General features: G+C 43.5%; 1 protein-coding gene across 2 annotated transcripts in view; it reads left to right on the forward strand.

The window, feature by feature from the left end:
* The window catches only part of mpped2a (metallophosphoesterase domain containing 2a), an 83,291-nt gene extending 64,483 nt beyond the window's left edge, over positions 1 to 18,808 (forward strand). For both annotated transcript variants that reach the window (XM_069659351.1, XM_069659352.1), the window contains exons 5-7: positions 14,771 to 14,886; positions 17,453 to 17,566; positions 18,684 to 18,808. In XM_069659351.1, the coding sequence (XP_069515452.1) occupies positions 14,771 to 14,886; positions 17,453 to 17,566; positions 18,684 to 18,802 (349 nt within the window). In that variant the 3' untranslated portion in view covers positions 18,803 to 18,808. The remainder of the gene's footprint in view (positions 1 to 14,770; positions 14,887 to 17,452; positions 17,567 to 18,683) is intronic.
* The last annotated feature ends 4,892 nt before the right edge of the window (positions 18,809 to 23,700 follow it).

Here is a 23,700-nt window from a genome sequence, read left to right on the forward strand (position 1 = left end):
GAAGTTTTAAATCGGAAAATTAATGTTTTTTTAACTATGCTCAAGATCTCATGTAGCTGCAATGTTCTGGTGTCATCATACGTATGGCCTTCTGATATAAATGTTTCCAATCTGGAACTTAAACTGTTGAACTGCATTAATAATAATAACTTTATTTATATAGCACCTTTAAAAACAAGAGTTTACAAAGTGCTTTGACAACGAAGCAAAACAGGAAAACAAGCAAATCATAAAACCAGCAGATCACAAACACAAGCAAAGCACAGAACAGAACCCAACAACAGGAGAACCCACACAACTTGGCCAGGCCTGAGACCGAGGGGACAAAGCAACACAAAGTAGATACAATAAATAGAAATAAAATAACTAAACAAGATAAAAGAGAGGACATGAAGCAAAAAGAGAAATACGAGCTGTAAAAGCAACAAAATAATGATAAATAAAGTGAAATGAAAGTTTTGAAAAGATAGATAAAAGCCAATAAGAAGACGACACTCAGTGTGCAGTGCATTAATTATGCTTCCTTCAGTTCAATTACACTGAGTGAGATAACTAGACAATTAAAAGTTCACCTTACTTTAAACATCGTTGGACGTCACAGAACAGCAGAACATTTTACCAACGCTGGAACTGGTGTTCCAAAACTTATCTAGACATTAACCAGAGGAGATGTTTTTAACTGGAATATCCAAAACATTGAACAGACTTTTCCCTGCAAACCCACCAAATACAGACTCCATATAATGTATGATTAAGTACAGATGGGAGTGTAGCTGCTTTATATGGTATCGATTTCCTTTAGATTGCGGATAAATCAAAATAAATATTGATTAGTGTTGTGTGAGGTCTACTGAACTGGCATATGACAAAACTCCTTATAGCAAATGTGAAATATAATATTGAACAGTGAAGCATTGGGAGGACACAACAAAGCAGGATGTAAACTTTACAAACCAAGTTCCAAAATGACCACAAAACAAAATCGCACATTTAAATCAAAATGTTAAAACTTTAGAGGGATACTTGGTCAAAGACTTTGAACCATTGGCGAACCCATAGCCCAACAGTCGATCAATCGTTACGAGCAAGACTCGTCCTTCATCCTCCTGCCTGCTCTACCAAGTAGCCTCCCCTCGCCTAAACCGAAAGGATTAATTCCAGCAGGTGAGAACATGTTTGACACAGACGATCTCCTGTTGTGTCCTTCATGTGTGAAAGGGCAACTCTGGACAACATCCAGAGAATCGTGTCCGGCTCATATGAGAAGAGGCTCAAGTTGTTCTGTCCCCCCAAGGCTCTCCACACCTAAACACACTTTCACACACTTTTGCTTCTCCCTCGTCTTCGTCCACCTCTCCACAACGGAGACGTGGATTGTCTGTAGCGAGCCATCAATCACGGCGGTTACGACGGCTCCATAAACAGAAGGGCAGCCTACCTACTCGTTCCTGCTCGGCGGTGATAGCATTCACATCGTCCTGTAGTGCTGCCCTTCCTTCCTGCTGACCTCTGCACAGCTTCAGTAACAAGGACGGGACTCTGCTTATCTCCGCTGGCTGGATTTAGACACCCGATGTGGGTGGTAGGGACACCAAAGTGTCAGCCGTAAATAAAAAAGGTGGGAAACCCGTGACCTCATTCAGGGATCCGTGTCAGTCAAACAACAAACAATAGATCAGAACTTGGTTATATTTAGGGAAGTATTTTAAGTAACGTGCTAAATTTATGGTGAAATGGAAAGACCTATTTGCCACAAGCTGTTGAGATTCAACTAAAAGTTCTTCTACTGTTTAATCTGTTTCCAAGATTTATCCTTCAGTCAATAAAACATCTGAAAATATTGAAATTGCTTGTCACAAAATGGTTCTTAAAATGACATCCTTAAGCATAAAGCCTCCAGTGCTACTCCTCCAAACTGAGGCCTTGCATATTGTGCACCTTGTCTTTTGATTGGTTGGATTTTCCAAAGCTAATGTTTAATATTGTTAGCTTCGATTAATGTTACTTTCTTTGCTAAAATCGCAGGCTGTTTGTTTGCTATCATCACTTCAATACTCATTTGTGCCTCAGTTACAATTTTAAATGTTTCTTGAAGCTGTAGGGGTTGTGCAATAGCAATATGGTGTTCTTTCACTTATTGGTGTGTAGTATGAGGAACATAATCGTATCGTATCGTATCATATCTTACCATCGTATCGTACCATCGTATCATACCGTACCATCGTATCGTATCATATCTTACCATCGAATTGTACCGTTGTATCGTATTGTACCATCATATCGTATCGCAATGTATCATACCATCATATCGTATCGTACCATCGCATTGTGTCGTACCGTCGTATCATACCGTACCATCATATCGTATCGTATCGTACCATCGCATTGTATCTCACCGTTGTATCGTATCTTACCGTTGTATAGTAATGTCGTTTCGTACCGTCGTACATATCGTATTGTATCATATCGTCGTATCGTACTGTCGTATTGTAGCTAATGTATCGTAACGTATCGTATTTTATAGTATCACCTAATAAATTACCTGAAATCGTCTCTTTTTTGCTGCAATTGAATAGTAGTTGGCAGCATAGCACAACTTGTCATGCAAGTTACTGCAACTTGAAGTATAAAGAAGCCCTGATTTCTGGTTAAACAAGTAGAACAAGTAGAAGGGTCATTAGTAATTGTATCAGATCTGCATTCTGCAATAGTCAACCCCGCATGTTAGGCAGCATCTGAGGCGTCTCCAATTCTCGTATCAGAACAACCCCATGTAAGTCGCTTTATTGTCCATAATTGAACAATATGTTTGTTACATGAAACAGAAAAATGCAGTAAATCCTCACATACCAGGAAGTTTAAACCAACAAATAGGAAGCGTTTTTTTTGGATAAATGATTTAAAGTTTCATTATTTTTAGATTGACTCATCAACAGCACAAGGTTGTTGCTGGGTTAACTGTGCTTCTTGATGTTTCATGAAAAGTGTGCCTCATTGCATTTCATTATTTTTTCAGTTTTATTTATCGATTCATCTGTACGCCTCCCGAGCTGCTTTCTCCAGGCCGCCCTGTCCAGCCTCGTGTGTTTGTCTGTGTTCCGGCTCTTTGTACACAAACCCATGAAACTAACAATGCCAGTTTGTGTGCTTTCCTGTGTCTATTGTTGCCTCTGCGTCTCTCTGCCCCCGGTAGAATCCACTCGTTGTAAGGTCGAGACAATGACCACGAATAGAGTGCCGTGTATCTGCGCTGGCCTGACCCTGTGGCCCTTCCTGTTGCCTTTAACACCCCCTCCACGTCTTCCCCCCCTTGACCCTTGACCCATGCAGTAAAGACTGGTTGGCCTGTCATGTCTGGACAAGGCAGGGTGTGCTCCCGGTCTTTTGACGGCAGTCTGTGAGAACCTGCTGCTTTCTTTCTCATAATCCTCAGGAGGAGAGAACAGAGAAGGTTTAAAGACGCTGTGGTAAATGCCGGATGTTATCTTTGTATTTTTAATCTTGAATAGAAAAAACTTGGAGGACAGCTCTGGTAACGTTAGCATCTGTTAGCTAAGACTTTTTTAAGATGATCTTTTTGGGCTCGCCGTCTTCGGACGTTACACACTGTGACGCCGTATTTCTTGGCTGCTTGACAGCTGTTTAATGACTCTGCTGCATTGATAACCATTATCTTAAAATTGACATCATAACTCCGCCTCAGTTGTTGGTTAGCTTCGTCTACTTTTAAGCCATTTGCTCCGGACGATCGCCGTGTCTCTCCATCTTTCATCCCCCTGGCTCTGTAGTTGTGAGTGACGGCTGGCCTCCGTCGTGAGGGGCACACTCGCTTTACAGATAAGAGGCGGCGTCTGCTGTTGTGAACGTACAGTATATTGGCATTTAAAAGTCTAGACCCCAAATATAAGACGATCCCACTTTTTCAGATGTATTTTAAGAAAAAAAAACGTCTTATGTTCGGACCAATGCGGTGAACGATATCTTTTGAGCCTCAAGCGGCAACGGCCATGAAAAAGGAGTCAAACCACAAACACCTGAAAACCTCAGAAAACTTTTGCACCTCCTCTTCAGAGCTCCGTAAAGCTTCTTGCATGTTGCTCAAGAAAAACTGATGGACAATAGAGGGAGGCGATGTAATGGTACACTGGATGCAACCTGCTTTTAAAACAGAAGAAGAAGAAGAAAAGGGTGGTCCTCCACACCCTTGTTATTGTTCCTTGTACGCTGGTGGGAAGGGTCATAGGTTTGGATATCATCAACCAGATGTGAGCTGCTTTGTGTTTTTAATAAGACATTTACCAGATTGTAGCGCTCACCGTATCACTACTTGAAGCTAGCGACTTGAGGCTACATTAGCTGCTACGTCAAGAGGTTTTGTGACCCAGAATATAGAAATAAAAAAGGAAGTATCCACGGTTAGATTGCAATGATGTTGCTTTATTTTTAACCTTTCATTCTAAGTACACATTGTTAAAGCAGGGCAAGTTTCCTTCTCCAGAGTTCGAGAGAAGTGTGCGCTCCGTGAAGAATAAGGACAGATTTTTGTCTGCGTTTCGGCTTTGTATTAAAACAGCAGGAATCTGAATAACCCAATTTTCTAATGTCACCGCTCCGGGCTAATTTATGTCAAACCACTTCGATGTGTTTTGGGTTTTTTCTTTCTGTCTGATAAAGTTCTGTTTGAGCCTGAAGAGGAGCAGACCTTCAGCGCTCGGCCTGAGCTGGAACACCGACGAGCAGAGGCCAAAAACACACAATGGTCCCTTTTTTAAATCATTTTCTTTCATCCCTTTTTTTTTTTTTTTGCCTTCCGTATTGTGTGTCATAAATGAAAGTTTGAGGTGTTCAAACGGCTTTTTCAAATATTTTTTTAATTAACTTGCAGGCCCGGAGCTGTGGAAGAAAAGCAGCGAGAGGGTGCAGCTTTGAAACGGCCTGAAAGACACACCTGTGTAACGACTTGCGCTCATTCGATTTTCAGATCACCTTGTCCTGTTTTGAAAAGAAGGGGCAGCTCGGGTCCTTGGAGCAGAGCTGGGAAATGAAACCCTGCCTCGGTTATTGTCACCGAGGAAAGCTCACTTATTTCCCAGAGATGTTATCCTCCCCCCCTGCCTCTCTCCGCCCTCCCCCCCTCTCACATTGTTCTCCGGGATCAAGTTCACGGAGGTCGGGGCGGGAGGAGGGTAATGAGACCCTTGTCCCTGTGTCTCGGGGCAGGTTGAATGGGTCTCGGCCCCTGCCCCCAGCCCCCATACAGGCTCTCTGAATAGGACCCGGATTCCCCCGCTCATTATTAGTCTGGTCTCCAGTTTCCTCCCGGCTTCCAGATCCATATTTCAAAGTGTTTAGATTCCATGTTCACATGTAGACACATCCGTGTTCCCACAAGGCAACGCTGCTCCTCCCAAAGCCCACCTGCAACAGCCGCAGGCCGCACTGCCTCACACAAAGACATTAATTCATTCACACCTGCAGATCACAGAAATGTAGACACAATTTAATCATTCTTCTTTTGTTTTAGATATTGGTTCAATTTATTAAACTAGTGCATGAAAAATTTAAAATATTTTAATGTCATTCTGCTACGTGAAAGTTAAAAAAGTAGTAGATCTTTGATATAAGCAGGAGCCTGGTCATGTAGAGCTTTAAAATCCACCAAAGAACAGGAAGCCAATGCAGAGAGGACAGGATCGGAGTTATGTGGTCAGAGTTTGGCATGCATGTTCCAAAAGACACAGGTATATAAAGGTGGACACCACATCTCCACCTCCTCTCATTGTACAAAAGTTGAGCCAAAATACCCCCAGAGCAGGCGCTGCCATCTTGTGCATTTGTATCTAGAGTGTGTGCAGTAGATATCATCAGGTGGAGCCGTGGTATTGACGTACAGACACACATTTAACTTTCCTCATGTCTGCACATTCAGCAGCTTCTTGTGTCGGTCTGAAGCAGATAGTCACGCTGATGGAAAGTTCAATGACTGTAGTGTTAGTGTTAGTTACGTCTCCTCTCGCCGTTCCTCCTCTACTCTGTTACTCGGGAACAGAACGCTGCAGGAGCCGGATTTGTCAACAGAGCTGTCAATCATGAGGTCACACCCCCTTTTTACAGCATCAAATAACTAATTAAAAGTAAAGTTGTCAGAAAAATGAACACTTGGACATAAATCACGACGATAAGAACTAACTATAATGACAGAAACCGTGTTTGAGAAAAATGTATTTGACGTGTATTTTGATTTTAGAGTTTGACTCATGTCCCATCTGTTAACATGGAGGAGGCGGGCTTTATGAGCTATACTGCAGCCAGTCAGCAGGGGGCGAGAGAGAGGGTTTGGCTTCACTTTTAGGGAGCTGCTTTTTATACAGTCTGTGCTGGTTTGTGTGCACGTAATAAGTGATTATTTCTTTGCTGTTTTATGACTAAGCGGGAATAAAACATTATGAGCTGTGAGTATTATGAGCTCCTCTCAACCACCTGTGGTTTGTTCCTTATTAGGTGACAGCTCTAATTTGTTTGAAGTGTTTTTTGTTCCATAACAAAGCCGTCCCAAGGCACCACTTTTAGTTCATATGAGTGGGATGACACATTTTGACGACTAGTATCCTGATGTCCCTCAAGCTTCTTTGCGAAGGCTTTTTATTTAAATATGTAGCAACTTTAAAAATCAGCCTGAAGACACGCTTTTTGGAGCAGTTGGTGAAACTTGGTGCAGCCTATCAGACTGTTTAGCTCCAAGTCACCGGGACAAATTGCAACTAGAAGTGGTACTCCAAGTGGAAAGAAGTATTTTGTAAAAAAAATGCGACTTATATGGCTGCATTTTGGACACCCGGAAAGTGACACTAACCAGTGAAGCATCTTGCCTGCCGGAGCAACATGTACAGCAGTCACGAGGGGTTAAATGTGCAAATATACAGTGCAAATATTTCTTCACTCGGTGCCCCCGTGTGTTAACAGTCTTCTGCTCACTCTGCTGCAAACACACCAACACTTAATTCTTTGTTAAACTGTTTTCACACCTTTTGGATATTAATTGCCCTCAATGCATCGCAGGACTCAGACACAGAGAGACGCACACAGAGTCACACTCCTCCTGATTCAGTCGCTGTAATCTCCAGCTATAGAGAGAGAGAGAGTGTGTGCGTGTGTGTGTGTGTGTGTGTGTGTGTCTGAACCTCTCTGCTCTCATTTGATTTCCTGCCACAATGTTGGGTCGTTCGCTCTTTCCTCTTCCTTTCTTTCTTCCTCTTTCTCCACTTCCCCGTCTCTCTGCTTTTCCCGTGCACTCAAACCTGTGAGTGTGTGTGTCTCAGTGTGTGTGTGTGTGTGTGTTTAGTGGATATCTGGAAGCTGCCGGGTCGCTGAGAGCAGCTGTGTTTGCTGCGAGGTGTCTTCTGGCTGATGCAGCGGTTGTTTTACATCAGCGGCCGGCAGGTCAAACTGCAGCTGGCTGCATCTCAGCGTGGAGACAAACCCTGGGGAGAGAGTGTGTGAACACGTGTGTGTGTGTGTGTTTGTGTGTGTGTGCAACAACCCCGTCCCCATGGTAGTAGCCTTTCCTAAGCGGGCTAAGTCTGGTGGCTAACCCTTAGCGCCTCTGAGCTTGGCAACATGACGGCAGCGAGATTAATCCATTCCACACTCCATCAGTCACTAGGCACAGGTTATTAGTGCCGGGCCAGAGCAGAGCACACACACACAAACACACACACACGCGCTCATACGTACAAGGCCCCTTCACCCTTGCGACTTCGCCTTCTACCTCGTCCCCAAAGTTTGCAAAGGTGGCCTTGGTGTTGAGAGGCCATTTGTCAAAAGCCAGCCACAGTCTCCACTTGGCTCCTTTTAATAAGGCTACCTGGGCCCTGGGATTACACACACACACACACACACATGTACACACACAGGGTATGCACTCTTCTTTGCACATACTCATGCAGCCCTGAGTGTCAGGTGGTGCGTCCCGCGGGGCTTATAAAAGTCCCATTAACATGGCCCTCTTCATTGGTTCTGACAGGTTGATCAATGAGGCCCCTCCCCCCGCTGACCCCGGGGCCGCTCTGACTCAGAGGTCAGACACGATGGATCACTGGACCTGCACGCACACACAAACACACACACACTCCCTCTCCTTCTATCTCAGTGCTGGTCACGGTGCAGCTTGTCCGTCCCGCGGTGTGTTCAGCGCCGGGCTGATATCCCAGGGTGCACTTGTTCTGCAGCTTTTAGGCGCAGAGTCATACTTTACCTGAGACATGTTTCGATCTTATCTCTGCCCTCAACACGACCTAAACACACACACATACACAGCGCTCTGTCTCGCCCTGCAGGGACCTGTCTGCTTGTGAATCTGTGTGCTCGCGTACTCGTCCTCTGCAGACCGAATGTGCTCTCATTTTTTACGACTGTAATTGATGAATCCAGCTTCAACTCTTTTTCTCTTTATGAACATTTTTATTTTCTTGGATTTTGACATCAGTCCCGTTGAAATATGGTTTGTTTTCATCACTTTTATTACCCAGATTTGACACATTGCTGATTTAAGCAGAACAGGAACATGAGCAGTAAGAACATCACACAAATCCGAGAGGAAAATAATATGAATTAAGAACTTTAGCAGCTTCAGAGAGAAGTCAGTCTATTAGCTCAGAGGAGGACGGCTAGCAGAGCCCCTTGTTGTAAACCATACATGTCTTGTAGTTGACGTGTGTTCTGGTCGACTTCCTGCTACTTTTTGTTGCAACTTATTCCCATATAATTCTTCATGTATGCAAATGGAGCTTCAGAAATAAGCTTTTCGTTTGCTTTATTTGTTGCTAAAACTGTGAGTTTCATATCGCCAATATCAGGACATCGTGTCTCATCCTCTTGCGGTTATTGAGCCTACCTCTCCGAACCTTTACTGCATGATGTCTGCGCAAACACTGGCCAGATTTCATGACATTTTGACACTTATATCTTGATGCTTTTCTGACTTCTTACCCTCTTGCTTCTTGTCCCAATATCAGGTCAAAATGTTCCACTTTAAAGGGATAGTTTGGGTTTTTTGAGGTGGGGTTGTATGAGGAGAAGCTGGCTGGAGTTCCTGCACAGAAGCTAAGCACCACTGCAGACGGGGTCAGGAGTACCACGAACTTCAGCCACCTAAAAGAGTAGTTTAACACTAGTTTAAGTGTACGCTGTATTTTATCTCACTCTGCACAGCGGCCCTGTATACCTACGCATGCAGCGCACTGTATCAGATTGGCTGTTTGGGTCAGCGGTTTGTAGAAGAGACAGCAAGTAAAAGAAAATATAACATTATGGAAACGACAAAGTGCCGTTCACGGTGGAGGCTGGATGATACTCTGAAGGTTTCCTGACCCCGTCTGCAGCGGTGCTTCGATCAGCTTCTGTGCAGGAACCCCGGCCGGCTTCTCCCAACTGGGACTGTGCTGACAATACGAACTATCCCTTTAACAACACTTAATTCCAACAAATATTTAAAAAAATGGGGGTTAATATTTAAGAGGTGAGAAACTCTGTGCTCGCACAACAATGAAGAGTACGTGTGTAACAGTCTACGTAGAGGATTTGTGCAACAGTTTAAACCTGAAACTCAAATGAAGCACCAACTTTATTCTGTTAAAGATATTTTACAAACAAAAATGGATCGGTGTAGAGAGGAGGAAAGGTTGTGATAGCTGCCTCCCTCTCTCTTGTGTTTCTTTGGGTTTTAAAAGAACTGAAATGATCCATAAAGCTCGGCTGTGTTACAGTTTAAACTTCATCCTACTTCTTTTCCAACATGTCCTGTTTGCTTTGTGTTAAAGTTTGCAGTAGATATTGTTGTATATGTTTACTTTATAAAAGTCACGAGAAATATGAGTCTTCTCCTCAGATTGTGAACTTTAATCAGGTTAAACTCAAATCCTCTGGTGCACACTTTGGACAAACATTCCCATTAGATTTAATTTCCCAGTCGTCCCAGTACTACAAAGACTGTTGACACTGACTGTGGTGAATAAATGACTTATAATTGTTCAGTCCATCTTCAGCGTGGACCCTGTAGCCCCCAAGGGGTGCTGTCTGGAATTTCAGCACCTTTAAATGGCTTTAAAAAGCTTGTTATAATGTTTGAGGATTTTCTCTGGATTTCACGTAAAAAACAAATCATTAAGTGAATTCTGGGTCTTTGCAGGTGAAGTTAGACGAACTTACCAGGTGGAGAGTTTGTAGTGAAGTCTGTGCTGCTGTGTCTGAGCTGTCTGCGGAGTGAGACACGTCCAGAGGCGAGTGTCTGCTACGTGTTTGGTAAACAGTCTGATGTGGACAGGGTAAATAAAGGTACCTGTGTGTGTGTGTGTGTGTGTGTGTGTGTGTGTGTGTGTGTGTGTGTGTGTGTGTGTGTGTGTGTGTGTGTGTGTGTGTGTGTGTGGTGTTCAGGAACAGGAAAAAATAGAGGTTAACCTTAAGGAGAAAGGAGGGCATGTGTAGGATTAACCACTGAAGGAAACAGCAGTTTAGACGGAGGAGAAAGAAATGATTGAGAACCTGTAACGTCAGACTCTGACAGCATCACAACCAGTAGTTCAGGATCGTTACTGTTTGATTAATTTATGAGAACATATACGCGCTAGAAAAGTACTTTAAACTGAGTCAAACAGTTCACGATACCCGTCAGTGTGTGTGTCTGTGTGTGTGTGTGTGTGTGTGTGTGTGTGTGTAGTATTTAGGGGTATCATAGCCTGTCTAGGGACCCGGAGACCTCCGTTCAGGGGGAGCAGAGGGGTTAAGAGGCGATGTCACGCCCAGAGAGACGCTGCCCGTCGTCCTAATGATGTCCACCGGCCTAATTGAATATTGACGTTCTGCACACGCGGGCTAAATGGCTTCTGTCTGCTTCACCTCCGCTGCCGGCCTGAGCTGCACATGTTTAACCTGTTTCCACGGTTTGATTCCCTCGACTGTGGAGGCATCACTGAATGCTCCTGTTATACACTGCTTACTGGCTTTTCGATGCAGCTTTCTGTGCCGTAGTTTGAGTTAAAGGCGGATTTGTTATAAGGAGGTTTGATGATTTTCTTCCTGAGCGAACACACCTCCTCATCTAGTGACGTGTTCCACATTTTAACCGGTTGGTAACTAAATAATCTTCCTTTCTTTCTTCCCTGAACGTCTCCTCCTTCCTCCTTTTCTCTCTTGCTTCTATTTCTGTTACTTCCCACCGCGCCTGCCTCCAGACGCTTCTCCTTTGTTGCCACCGCGACGGCTTCCAGATGGCGGGTGTCATGGCAAAGACTGGGCTCCAAATGTAGTCTCATAACGCTCATGCACACACGCGCTCGCTCTATAGGTCTTCATCTATACGCATTGAGAACAGACTGGCTGCGTACATTCTGTTCAACACTTGCATCCTACTCAGAAGCTGCTGGATGTGCACTCTGCCCACTATACACACTCTCACACACACACAGAGCAGTACAGTGTAATAATAAAACCTGTGTCACAGCCACACAGGAAACAATCTCTCCTTTATGTGACCGGGATGTCATTAATCTCTGCAGAGGTTAACAAATGCACTTGCGTGGAAGGTATATTTCATAGGCAGACAGCCGACAATGGGGCCATTGTGGCGTCGGGGCCGCTGCGTTCACTCAGGACCTTTTTGGTTGGCTCCGGATCCACGCCGCGCGTCCGGGGTCATGTTTCATCTCCGCAGATGAATGTGTTTATGCGGGAGAAAACATGTGAAACACGAAGCGGAATCAACGTTCCAGCTGTTTATTTATTTCCGCTGCAGGAAACAACGATTTATTTTTTTGAGCATAAATGCATTCGGCTATTTTTCAATGTTTGGCCTTGTCGCTATTAGTCAAAAAACGGAGCTAGACAAATACGCTGCCGGTGCTTTCTGTGTGCATTCAGGCTGACCAGGCCGGCTCGCCTCTGATTCACTGCTTTCTACGTTCCTCCAGCAGCAGCAGCAGCGTTTCCATCCGAGAAGTCTTCCCAGTAATCCATTAGACTTCCATTAGCTCCGATTTGTGTGATTAGTTCTAATTAATCAGTTCAGTCTGTGGCCTTCACTCCCCCCGCGCGCTCCTCACATTTCATTTTTAACCTCATTTCTCAGCTCTCCACCGGGCGAGAGAGCGAGGCAACGACTGAGCGAGCAAATCAAAGCGCGAGCGTCAGGTCCGCCGCCTTTTTTTTTTTTTGGTCCAGACGCAGAAACACTCGATACTGCTCGGGCAGCAGACCCAAAAATGTCTGAGCCGCCGGTCTGACTGCGTAATAATAAATGGTGTTTGTGTGTCTGCAGAGCGACTTTAAAGCTTGGTTGTGTTTTTAAATGAAGCAGGAGGTCGCGTGTTTTACACATCTCCAGTCTGCCCGGGCTCTGGTTAGCCCCACTCGGCCCTCCTGTCGAACAATAAGTATTGATTAGTGCAGGAGCATCCATCCCTCACTGTAACAAAGACTATTGATGTTCGTGGAGCCCTGATTTCCCCTCGGTCAAACACCAAACACAGCACCGTCGCTAAATGACCGGATGCTGCTCCAAACTCTGTCCCGGAGCGACCCGGGAGCTGAAATCATCTTTATATACTCAAGTTAAAATTAGAGATTATTTTCCAGCCGTGTTGCAGTAGGTCAGCTTATATACTGAGGTATTATGTGGTGATAATCTATCTTCTTTTCCCCTGTTGTCAGCCTTCTTCTGCCATTACCACTATTGTGATAAATGAAGGCTCAATTTATCAACCGGCCTCGACTCGATTTCTTTCTCTCCCCTCGGTTTCCCCCGCCCCCGCTCCTTACGTCTAACCTCTGCATGGTTCGTTTTATTTCTTCATCCGTTTCCATCCATCCATCCGTCCCTCATTCCCACATCGAGGCTTTTCTTTGTGTCTGCCGGGGGAAAGGCGGCTGAGATGCTGCCTGTCACCCCTGAAGCTGCAGACTCCCATCCAGGCTGCCGGAGGTGGCCCGGCTGCTGTCAATCAATCTGCAGGCTGTGCAGCAGAGGGGACGGGGGGGGGTTGACACATGATGTGGCTCCCTGCTGTTTAGAAATTCACTTTGGTTTTCTCTGCCAAGAGTCCTCCACAGTCACTCGTTTACTTTTGGCTTCTGTAATTAACTAAACCTGATTGTGACTCCTTAAATTGAAGCGCCCGCTTAGGTGCAGCAAACCGAGCGCTCCGGCCGCGTCCCGGTTGTTTACAATGTTTTTTTCTACATGTATAAATGTCTCGTACTGTTTTTAATACCTGTGTGTCCCGTGTCTTTAAACAGCATGCTCATGCTCCGTCTCTGATGTTTTTATGGAGCCTTTTTAACACATTGGCCAGAGAATAAAGACGAAAAATAGCCTTTTGCCAAACACAGGCATGTTTTATTTGCACTGCCCCTTCTCCAACTTAACTAAACTAACTAAAGCTCCTTATTAACGGCTATTTTAAATCCTGTAATGATTGTTTGCATGTTTAAGGGGAACTTGTCGATCTCCCTGAGGCCCCTTTAATGCACGTTTCAACCTCTTCATCATGCAGTCACAGCTTCTTTACATTCCAACGTCTGATTTATCCCTCAAACTCTTTTACACAGAACCTAACTTCAACTTCCTGCAGCTGCTTCAAAATAAAATAACTCCTATCATTCCCTTAAAGCCGTTCAAAGTAATGTAGCATTTTTTACATAATGCAAACCTTTCAGACTCGGGGTGGGAATCACAGGGTTACTTGCAATACGATACAATACGCGATACAGGACCCACAATAACAATAATATCATGATACAGAGATTCTGCGTTAATTCATATGTAGCAATACAATCACATAATGATGCATCACGATATCTGATGAACTTCTTCTTCGGGCAATTCATTTATACTCCCACCGCGAAGAGTCAAAATCGCAGAGACATTTCTTTAGAGCATCGTTGTACATTTAAATATCGCTATTTGGCACCAGCCTACCAATAATTGTATCACACAAGTCAGGACGGCGATATTGATATTTTGTCCCACCCCATTTCTGACAAAATGCAGCCTCATTTACTGTTAATGTCAAAATGTAACATATTAATGAATTTTTCTTAACTCAACGGTGAATTAGAGCCGCGTAAAAAACAAACAAAAACACGGAGCTGGAAGAGAAGATTAAAGTTCAGAGAAAAAGCAAACAAAATTCTGAGATTAAAGTCGTAAATTTGCCCCAAAAAAGGCAAATTTTTAAGATTATAAGATAATAAATTTGTGAGAAACAAAAACACAACCCCCTCCCTCTCGATTCACCTGTTCCTCTCCGCCGCTCTGCCCTGTTGGGACTGCTGCTTACACGACGATATACTGCTGTATCGATATTTTGTCTCGCCCCTCTTTGTGACAAAATGCAGCCATATGTCTTTATGATGCGTTCACGGCCTTCAGATTTACTGTTAATGTCAAAACATTTTATTGAATTTTTCTAAACTGGGGACAGTCCAGGGACATAAACACGACCTGTTCGTTCCTTAACATTCATCAGCGCTGTTTATTTTGATTTAAATTTACTGTCATTTCATTTAAAAGCGGTTAATTAAGTGAATTTCCAACATACAGACACAGAGGAAACTCATTAAAATAAAACTATCATGCCCCCGCAGCTTTAAGAAAAAACATCCTGAGGAAAAATTCACTGATATATTTTCTCTTCCTGTCGAATATCCATTTTTCCCATCTTGCCTAATCACGGCTGAGCTCGGTGTTCATGTGATCTCTGTCCCTCCGTCTCTGCAGGACTCCGTGGTTTAACGGCTGGGGGTTCAACCTGCCTCGAGGTCAGTCTCTGCTGGATAAGTGGAACCAGGTCCCTGAAGGCATCGACATCCTGATGACCCACGGACCTCCGCTCGGTGAGTCCAATTAACCAATCACAGCCCCCTCATCACCATATCTAATGAGGTTGTACCTAATTATTCGAAATCTGTTGGAAGTCACTGGAGGCGTCGCAGCAGGCAGTGTGTGCAGAGGTGTGCGTGTGTGTGTGTGTGCGTGTGTGTGTGTGTGTGTGTGTGTGTGTGTGCAGACTGCAGACTGTTTAGATCGAACACTCAAACCTGCTCCACGATTCAATATTTGACTTCATGAAAAAGAAAATACACATTGTTTGTTGTCCTTTATTCCAGTCTGATTCAGTTTTCCTTCCAGTTCTTTGAGCCCCGGTTGTTTTTCCCGGCGTGTTTTTTTTCTCCCCCCTCTTCCTCGCTCTCCATCTGGCTTTATTGAGTGATTTCCTTCCCTCTCGCCTACGGAGGGCTGCTGCTGGTGCTGCTGCGGCAGCCGCTGTGGACGTTTGATTGCATGGAAACTCGATTTTGCACCAGTGTGACAGATGCTGCAAACGGTTGGAGAGAGAACAGGGGAGAAGAGGGCAGGGCTGAGGGGGGGGCGGGAGATGAAGGGATGGCTCTGCTAAAATGGGAGAGACAAGATGGGAAAGATTCGGGGTTTTATAAGTATGGAAGAACTATCAATAACATTACGTGATTCAGCTGCCAGAATGTGTTTCGATAGCTGGGGTGGGACAAAATATACCGATACGGCAATGTATCATTGTCCTGACTCGTGCGATTAGAGCTGGGTATCGATAAAGATTTCTCAATTCTAACCTGCTGCGTTATCAAAATGTTTACAATAAGAACTGACCCTAAAGAAGTGACATCATGTACTTGTTATCTAACATGACCAACACACAGCGGTCAGCACAATATTAACAATTTTATGAATTAGACCGCTTATTAACTTTCTGTCCAGTTTCAGATTTTCAGTCTGAACATCTGGCTCGTGGTTTTGATTAAATGAACTGGGCTTCAACTTGCGTGAGATTTGCCCACGAGATCTCACAGCGAGAGAACAAAGCCACACGAGAGTTATAGGGAAACACATACTGTATAACAACATGCAAAAAAATACCCTCACAGCTAAAGCTAACGCTAACAGAGAGTAACATAAACATCAGAGCAAAATTAACTTACATATTCATGGACGCACACACGTTAAAAAAAGTCAGTCAGCGATCACTGACGTCTCCGTAGAAGCTGCAGTAAACAAGTCCGGGCATGTCTCCCTCACTGCCGTGTTTCGAGGGGATGCGCTGAGTCGTGCTGCGTTCAGGAGCGCTCAGATATGTGAGTGATCAGACACGCTTATATACATATTTTTTAAGATCAATCTCTGGATTTATGAATCAATATTGGGTCATTCAAATGAGAATCGATTTGAATCGGAAAAATCTTTTTTTTAAACCCAACCTTACGTGTGATACAATTATCATCAGACTGCCGTCAAATATCGATATGTCAATTTACAAATATTTGGCGCTCTAAACAGATTTCCTTGCGACTTTGACTCACAGCGTCACTACTTCATAACTCCTTGTGGCGTTTATGACATGAATGAGGTAACGGGAACAGAAATTAATTGGCCAAAGAAGAAATTCGTCAAATATCGTGATGTATGTTTACCTTGCAATATATCAATTATCGCAGAATCACTGTATCGTGATGTTATCATGCGCCACATATTGCGTATCGTATCGTGAGTAATCCTGCGATTCCCACCCCTAGTCGCAACGTATCTGATTCAGCTAATGCTTGGACAGCCAACTCTCGAGAAAACTGGAAAGATATTAGAGAGAGAGAGTTTTTTTAATCTAAATAATCACAATCTTTGCAGCAATGATGAATGACTGCATATGGCAACTTGAGTATGTGAAAAGCTAATGTTTGCTTCCAATAAAATAATAAAGCTGCAACTAACGACTGTTTTGATAGTTGACTCGTCATCGATTATTGAAACGATTAATCGACTAATCGAATGAATAGCACAATTATTTAATGGCTCTTATTTAGCTCTCAGCTTTTAAATTCAGTTGGGGGTTCTTTGAAGCATGTGCTAACTAACAATAAAGACAATAAATATGATATAATATTAATAAACTTTGCTGCTGATCTAGTTTTTGTCCATTTAAAACCAACGACAGACAAAGTGCTGATGTAAAACATAAATCAATCACAACTCCAACCTTCTCTTCAGATGCTCGCGCATTCACAGCGTGCTCCTGCGAAACATCAAATCCTGCAGGCGATCCTTTTCTTTGCAGCGTTGAGGCTGAAATGCTCCCAGAAGTTTTAGGACGTGATGGTGTTACATCGGCCGCCGCCATGTTGCTATGTTTTGTTTACCTGTCACTTCCTGGTCGCTGTTTTGCTTGTTCATCTCTCAGCAGAGATAGTGAGGATGTGAGATGGCTCACCCCTCAGCAACTCAGCTCCAGAAAACAATGTTATGTCCATGCACAGCATGAAAAACACACGCAGTGACGTAACCAGTGTGTCACAGTTCTGTATATGAAGTGGATGCACATTAAAAACTAATAAACCACACCTGGACTAACAACCACTGTGTCTGTGTGTGCAGGGTTCAGAGACTGGGTTCCTAAAGAGCTGCAGCGGGTCGGCTGCGTGGAGCTTCTCAACACGGTGCAGAAGAGGGTGAGACCCAAACTTCACGCCTTCGGAGGCATTCATGAAGGTACGGAGAATTAGATCCAGGAAACACTTTGTTAGATTGCGTGATATGATTTTTATTTAGCAAAGACAGATAACCAATAATGACCTTCTTCTAATGGCTGATAACCGATAATTTCATAGTTCATAACCTGTTTAACATTTAGAGCAAGTTTCAATCATGCCGTCTGTCTGTTGGCTCCTTTTGTTCTGCTCTGTCGTGTGCTGAATAGACGATAACAAATTGATGCATATCGGACGTAAGCCGATACTCATATATATCATTTCTTACTGTGATGGGCTAATAACAGCCGTGGCTCTGCTGCTTACACAGGCGTCCTGTTTAAACTCTCCTATTAGCAATATGTCACTCGTTTTTCTTTCTCACAGATTTATGACTTTATAATCTCATAAATTTGCCATTTTTTCTGGCAAATGTCTGATTTTAATCTCCAGTTTTTTCTCTGAATTTTACTCTTCTCCTCCCTTTTTGTTTACCTTTTTAACCATGGCCCCGATACGCCGTCGTATAGTGGACACGTCCCTCTCCGACTTTGTTCTTTTTGTCTGTACATCCTTTTTAATTCTGATGACTTTCTAGTCTGTACGACAGCACGTTGGAGAGATTACATATGAGAAAAATTGTGTTTTAGAATCAACAGACTCTCAAATGTTTGGCAATTAAAAGTGAACGCTGCCTAAAATTAATGACATACTTCTTTCCCCTTATTTTAGTCATCTTAAGACATAAAATGTAAATAATTGCGAAACATTAATTGAAATACTGTGTCTCTGTCTTTGGCATAAGAGAACCAAACAAGCTTAAAACACTTTGAAGGACCTCAAAGATAAATCCAAATTGTGTTTAACAGCCAAAACACAAATTATATGCACATATTTCTTCTTTAATTAAAGTCTAGCTGTAGAAAAACAAACCAAAGAAGAGGAACTAAGGTGATAAATCAATACAATTCATGAAAAATGCTTCAAGTAAAGACCAGAGTACAAATTGCTAAACTGAGTATTAACCGTATAAATTGGTAATTTTTGGTGAATAATTCATCAGACACTTCGTCCCTGACTGCCGAGTCTCTGACGCTGATGGTTAAGTGATTGAATGCTTCCTGTTGCTTCCCCCTCAGGCTACGGGATCATGACAGACGGCTACACGACGTTCATCAACGCGTCGACCTGCACCGTCAGCTTCCAGCCCACCAACCCCCCCATCGTGTTCGACCTGCCCAACCCCTCCAGCTCCTGAGACCAGAGGACGGGGGGCGGGGGGGGCGGGGGAGGGGTGTAGGGAGGGGGTCAGAGGGGGCAGGATGAACTACTTTTTTCTATAAATATGTTGAGTAAAAAAAAAAATTCTAAGTGTTTCTTTGCAAACTTTTGGTCTTCTCCGAGCTGTGGTCGAGGTTGAGGAGGTTTGGAGACGTTAGGGTGGGGGTGGGGAGTTTGTCTGGGAGGGTTCAAGGAGAACACCGGTGTTTGTTTTATTTTTGTGCCAACAGTGCTGCTTCCCCTCTCAGATTTTAATTTTACCGCACAAAGACAGCTTCAGATTCCTCTCGGTCTGAAAAGGAAAAAGTCTTTCTATGTCCGTGTTTCATCACACAGACTCTATATCTGTTTAACTCGATGTTCCTGTCCACTTCCTGTTCGTCTACTGACAACCACAGGAAGAGATGCAAACATGATCCAGGAAAAACATCCATTTTCTATTCCACTTATCCCGTTCAGGGTCGCAGAGGGGGTGGAGCCTATCCCAGCTGTCATAGGGCGAGAGGCGGGGTTACACCCTGGACTGATCACTTGTTAATCACAAGGCTGACACGTAGAGACAGACAACCTTCCACGCTCACATTCAAACCTACGGGCAATTTAGAGTCACCAATGAACCTAACGAGCATGTCTTGTGGGAGGAAGCCGGAGAGCACAGGGAGAACATGCAAACTCCATGCAGAAAGGCCCACTACGTCGGAAACCAGCATTCGAACTAGGAACTTTCTGGGTGTGAGACACCAGCGCTAAACACAGCACCACTGTGCAGCCATCCAGGGAATCATCTCTCAAAAGTATGTTGACTTCGTGCAGAAAACAAGGAGACAGCAAGAGGGATGAGGGGCAGTATTTTCAAAATAAAAGGCTCACAAATCTACTTTAATTTAATCATTTCACAGTCCTTTTAAAGTGGATTCAGTTTCGTTCTCTTTGGCGGCACCTATGGTGATAAACGGTAATTGCGGGAGCACACTTCCCAGATATCCAGACAGTGCTGCATGTGTGACGTCCACGGTTGGCTCCGGTTGTAACTCTTGATTTTCCTGGCTGACGGTTGCTTTCCTTCTCAGACTGTTTGCTTCATCTGAGCGTCGAGTTTGTTTCTTCTTCTTTGGATTTTCACTTCTTGTTGAAGTTGTATCTGTAGTCGTCCATCTTTTCTTTGTTTGTTCAGCCATAGTAGATTACTGTTTACTCGCAACACTTGCAGAGAGCGGAAAAGCAGCCGCTTAGCTCCGCCTACCCTCTCTGGCAGACCAACCACTGCTGGGGGATGGAAAACGCATCACTAACTGGGCGCTGCTTGTGATTTTTTTCGTGGTAGTCGCACCAGACACCCAGTCTGTAATACTGCAAATGCAAAGGCTTTCATCAGTGGGCCATCGGCTCAACCACCATGTTGTTACCTCATTCAGCGATAGATAGCGACTTAACAGACATTTATTTACCTGAAAGTCTTCTAGATTATTACTTTACTGTGAAATCAAAGTTTCACCATCACCGGAAAACAACACAAGGAATATTTACACTCGTTTCCTCCCTGAGTCCCATCTTTAGTTACTTAATAACAAGTGTTGAAAACAGAATAACGGCTGTCTGTGATGCAAAGTGAATCTGAGAGGGGAAAGTGAAAACGAGCTCCAGCGGTCGCCGGTGTTCTCCTTTGTTTCTGAGGGATTTTGTGGTTAAACAATCTTGCTCTTGATAAATATTGGTCAGACCTGTAAGATAAATGATGCTTTGTGAATTTGTACAATTTCTTTATGTTTGGTTTTGCATTGGCCGGACAATGGATGCCATTGTTTTACGTTGTATCATCTGATATTTTGTGTTTAGCTCTTCTTTTGTTTTTCTCGTCAGTTGCTCTTTTCTTATTGGCTGACAGGGACGCTGCCTTAAACTAGCTTTAATGTTCTCAGCTAGAGCCCCACTCTCTGCGAGCTCAGAGAAAAGTCCTTATTTATTACCCATCATCCCCGCAGAACGACACCTGACTAACGCAGGGACAGGAAGCTATCAAATTACAGCCCGAAAAATTCACTTTGTAACATCTCGTTTCTGATCTAATTTGGAAAATGTATGTATAAAATATATAAATATATATTATATATTCATGTTGTAAACATCTGTACTAAAAGTTGTGTTTGAAAAAAAGAACATGTGGTGCGTTTTTTCTGTACGCACCTGTGCGATCGACACGCTTCTCCACCAGGCGTTTCTTTCATGTTTTTTTGTATCGACTCGAAGCGTTCATTTTGGAAGAGAGAGGAAAACTTGTCAGAGTCACAATCCAACAGGTGCTGCTTGTTCCCAACAACGCGCCTGCCTAAACATGGTTAAGTTGTCCTTTAAAGTGTAAATCTGATAGTATTTGTGTTTTATTGCTTTTTCTTTTTTCTAATTTTGCACTGTGTGTAAATGCAATCTTGCTAGCACAAAAAAAATGTTGCCAATAGTTGTCTGAACTCTGCCGCTGTAAATGCTCTTTCTGTGCTCTGTTCCTCTCTCGCTCTCTCTCTGATTGTACCCCTCTTCATGGAAATGTTAGTTCTCTCTTTCAGTTCATTGTGATATATTTAGCTGCCTTTATATGCAAATAAAATTGCAAGATTTTTACTTATCAAGCTCTTTGTCTTGGTTTTCTTTCATCGAGTCGAGTCACCAAACCTCGAGTCTGAGTCGAGTCTCGAGTCACCAAAGAAGAATCCGAGTTGAGTCCCCGTTAGCCCCACTGAGTCCGGGTCCTCAAGGTTTAACTATGATAAAAATAAGCTGAGCTTAACTCTCTATCGTCTGTGAGTCTTATGCACCGTCTAGGGGTGGCCGAGGCATCAAATGAATGAGTCCCATTTCCCTCAAGTCCCAAGCAGCCACAGACACAAAAGTTACCGTTAAAGAAAAATAAGACGGATTTATTTTATAACCAAAAAAAGTATGAGTTTAACAATGACAAAAAAGTGTTAAACTGAACTTCAGGGTGAATCAAAATAACAAACAAACAGTTCTAACTCAGAAGGTAAATGATCTGACCTAACCACTCAAAAAAAACCAGAAAGAAATACAACCACTTACCTCCCTAACTAACATAAACAGGAGAAAACAACCATAAATAAATAACATTCACCCCGACATATTGATATACTAAATTAAACAGACTGAATCTTGGATCAAATCTTGGATCAATCTTGAATCAAAGGAAAACGTGGCTGGTTGGAAGGAGAGGGAGACGGGGTTCCCCAAAGCCGAGGCGGTGACGTCACGAATCCTTCTTATGTCCGCCGTCTTCGGACGCAGCCAACCACCTGCGGACGATGATGAGGGACCTGTGCATACCTATTAGCATACTCACTCACATAAGAACACAGGCACACATAACTCACAGTAATAATAAAAGAAAAAACACATTACGACTATACAGTCGTAACAGTCTTGTTTCATCGATCATGTTTTGTACCCAGGGTTTAGAGGGTAAGATATTTCTAAAACATGGAGCCAAATGATCAATAAATGATTATGAATTATGTTGAGCAGTGCAGCTTTCCACGTGACTTCTTTATTGAGTTGTATTGTTGTATGCATGTCTTCTGCAACTATTTAGAAGATTAGAGAAGCCGTTACAGCGACTGTAAACGTGTGCAGTGATGTCACTGCAGCAAATATCGTGGGACATTTCAGCAGCAAAACTTAAAACAGTTTTAAACTCTTATAAATTGACAGGACAGAGTTAAACAAACTTTTAGCATCTTAAATAACAATCTAAAGACGGCTCTGATGGAGCTCAGGATTTCTGATGAGGACTGTGTGACGTGCGTAAATGCGAACCGCGCCTGGGACAGTTCATTACAATTTATTTAGCTGCCTTTATATGCAAATAAAATTGCAAGATTTTTACTTATCAAGCTCTTGGTCACCTTTCAGGTTCAGTTCTCAGTGTTTTATTTCATCTTTAGTCTCCAATGTCCTCAAAGAGTCAGGGGTCCGCAGCGGGCACGATCCATTCCGTAAACGCTGTCGCTTTAAGGGATGCTGTGCACTTAAGGGCAAGGAAAGGTAGGCAGTTTGCTGAAGGTGGGTGTTATGATTTCACCAACACAAGAAATGTATACAAAACATCCCTCACACTGCGGATCCAGGCAGCACGGTCCTCAGCGGCGGCTCATGTTTCTTATCTTGTTTTTACTTAGATGGTGACTAAGAGAACAAATCAAATCTGCTGTTATTCTTTACGACAAGTTTTGCTCCATATTTCGTTCTAAACGATCCCAGGTAGCCAAATACCGACTCTTTATACCGATGTTGTTTATAGTCGGTTTCAAGGCACCCTTAAAGTTGTTTTAAGGTCCGCTTCTTCCTCCTTCTGGTATGAAACTCCGGTGATGTGAAGTTTCACATGAGTCCGCTCTGCTGCAGCGTCCAATCAGTAACTGATATCTGATAAGGGGGCGTGTCGGCTAGTAAAGGACTTCCAAGGAGGCTGCTTTCGTGTATCCTCGCTTATCGCTCCTCCGCGCTTTGAGCTGGTCCTCAGTATGGCAGGTCTAGAACTACTTCCGGTTTGAGCGAGGAGCGAGGAAATATCAGTACGCCCCTGAGCCACTACACATTAAAGGGTGACCTAAACATGTTTAGGTTGTTAAAACACCCAAAAAAGAACAAACGGTGGATGAAGTGGTGGAGACGGCGTGAACACGGGCTGGACATGTTATTTTGTGCTTCACGTTTGCTTTTGTCGCCATGGCAGCGGTTGTTGTGCTTCCTGATTGGCTGTCGTTTGGCTCCACGTGACGATCCACAGAGTGCGTACCCAGCTGTCCTCTGGGTTCCCCCCACACAACAGGATATCAGATCGTCAATATTGAACATGTTGAATATTTA

This window comes from Semicossyphus pulcher, unplaced genomic scaffold, assembly GCF_022749685.1.
Source record: "Semicossyphus pulcher isolate SPU_LCO1_2020_fin unplaced genomic scaffold, fSemPul1.0.p SCAF_1, whole genome shotgun sequence".
NCBI classification, from domain to species: domain Eukaryota; kingdom Metazoa; phylum Chordata; class Actinopteri; order Labriformes; family Labridae; genus Semicossyphus; species Semicossyphus pulcher.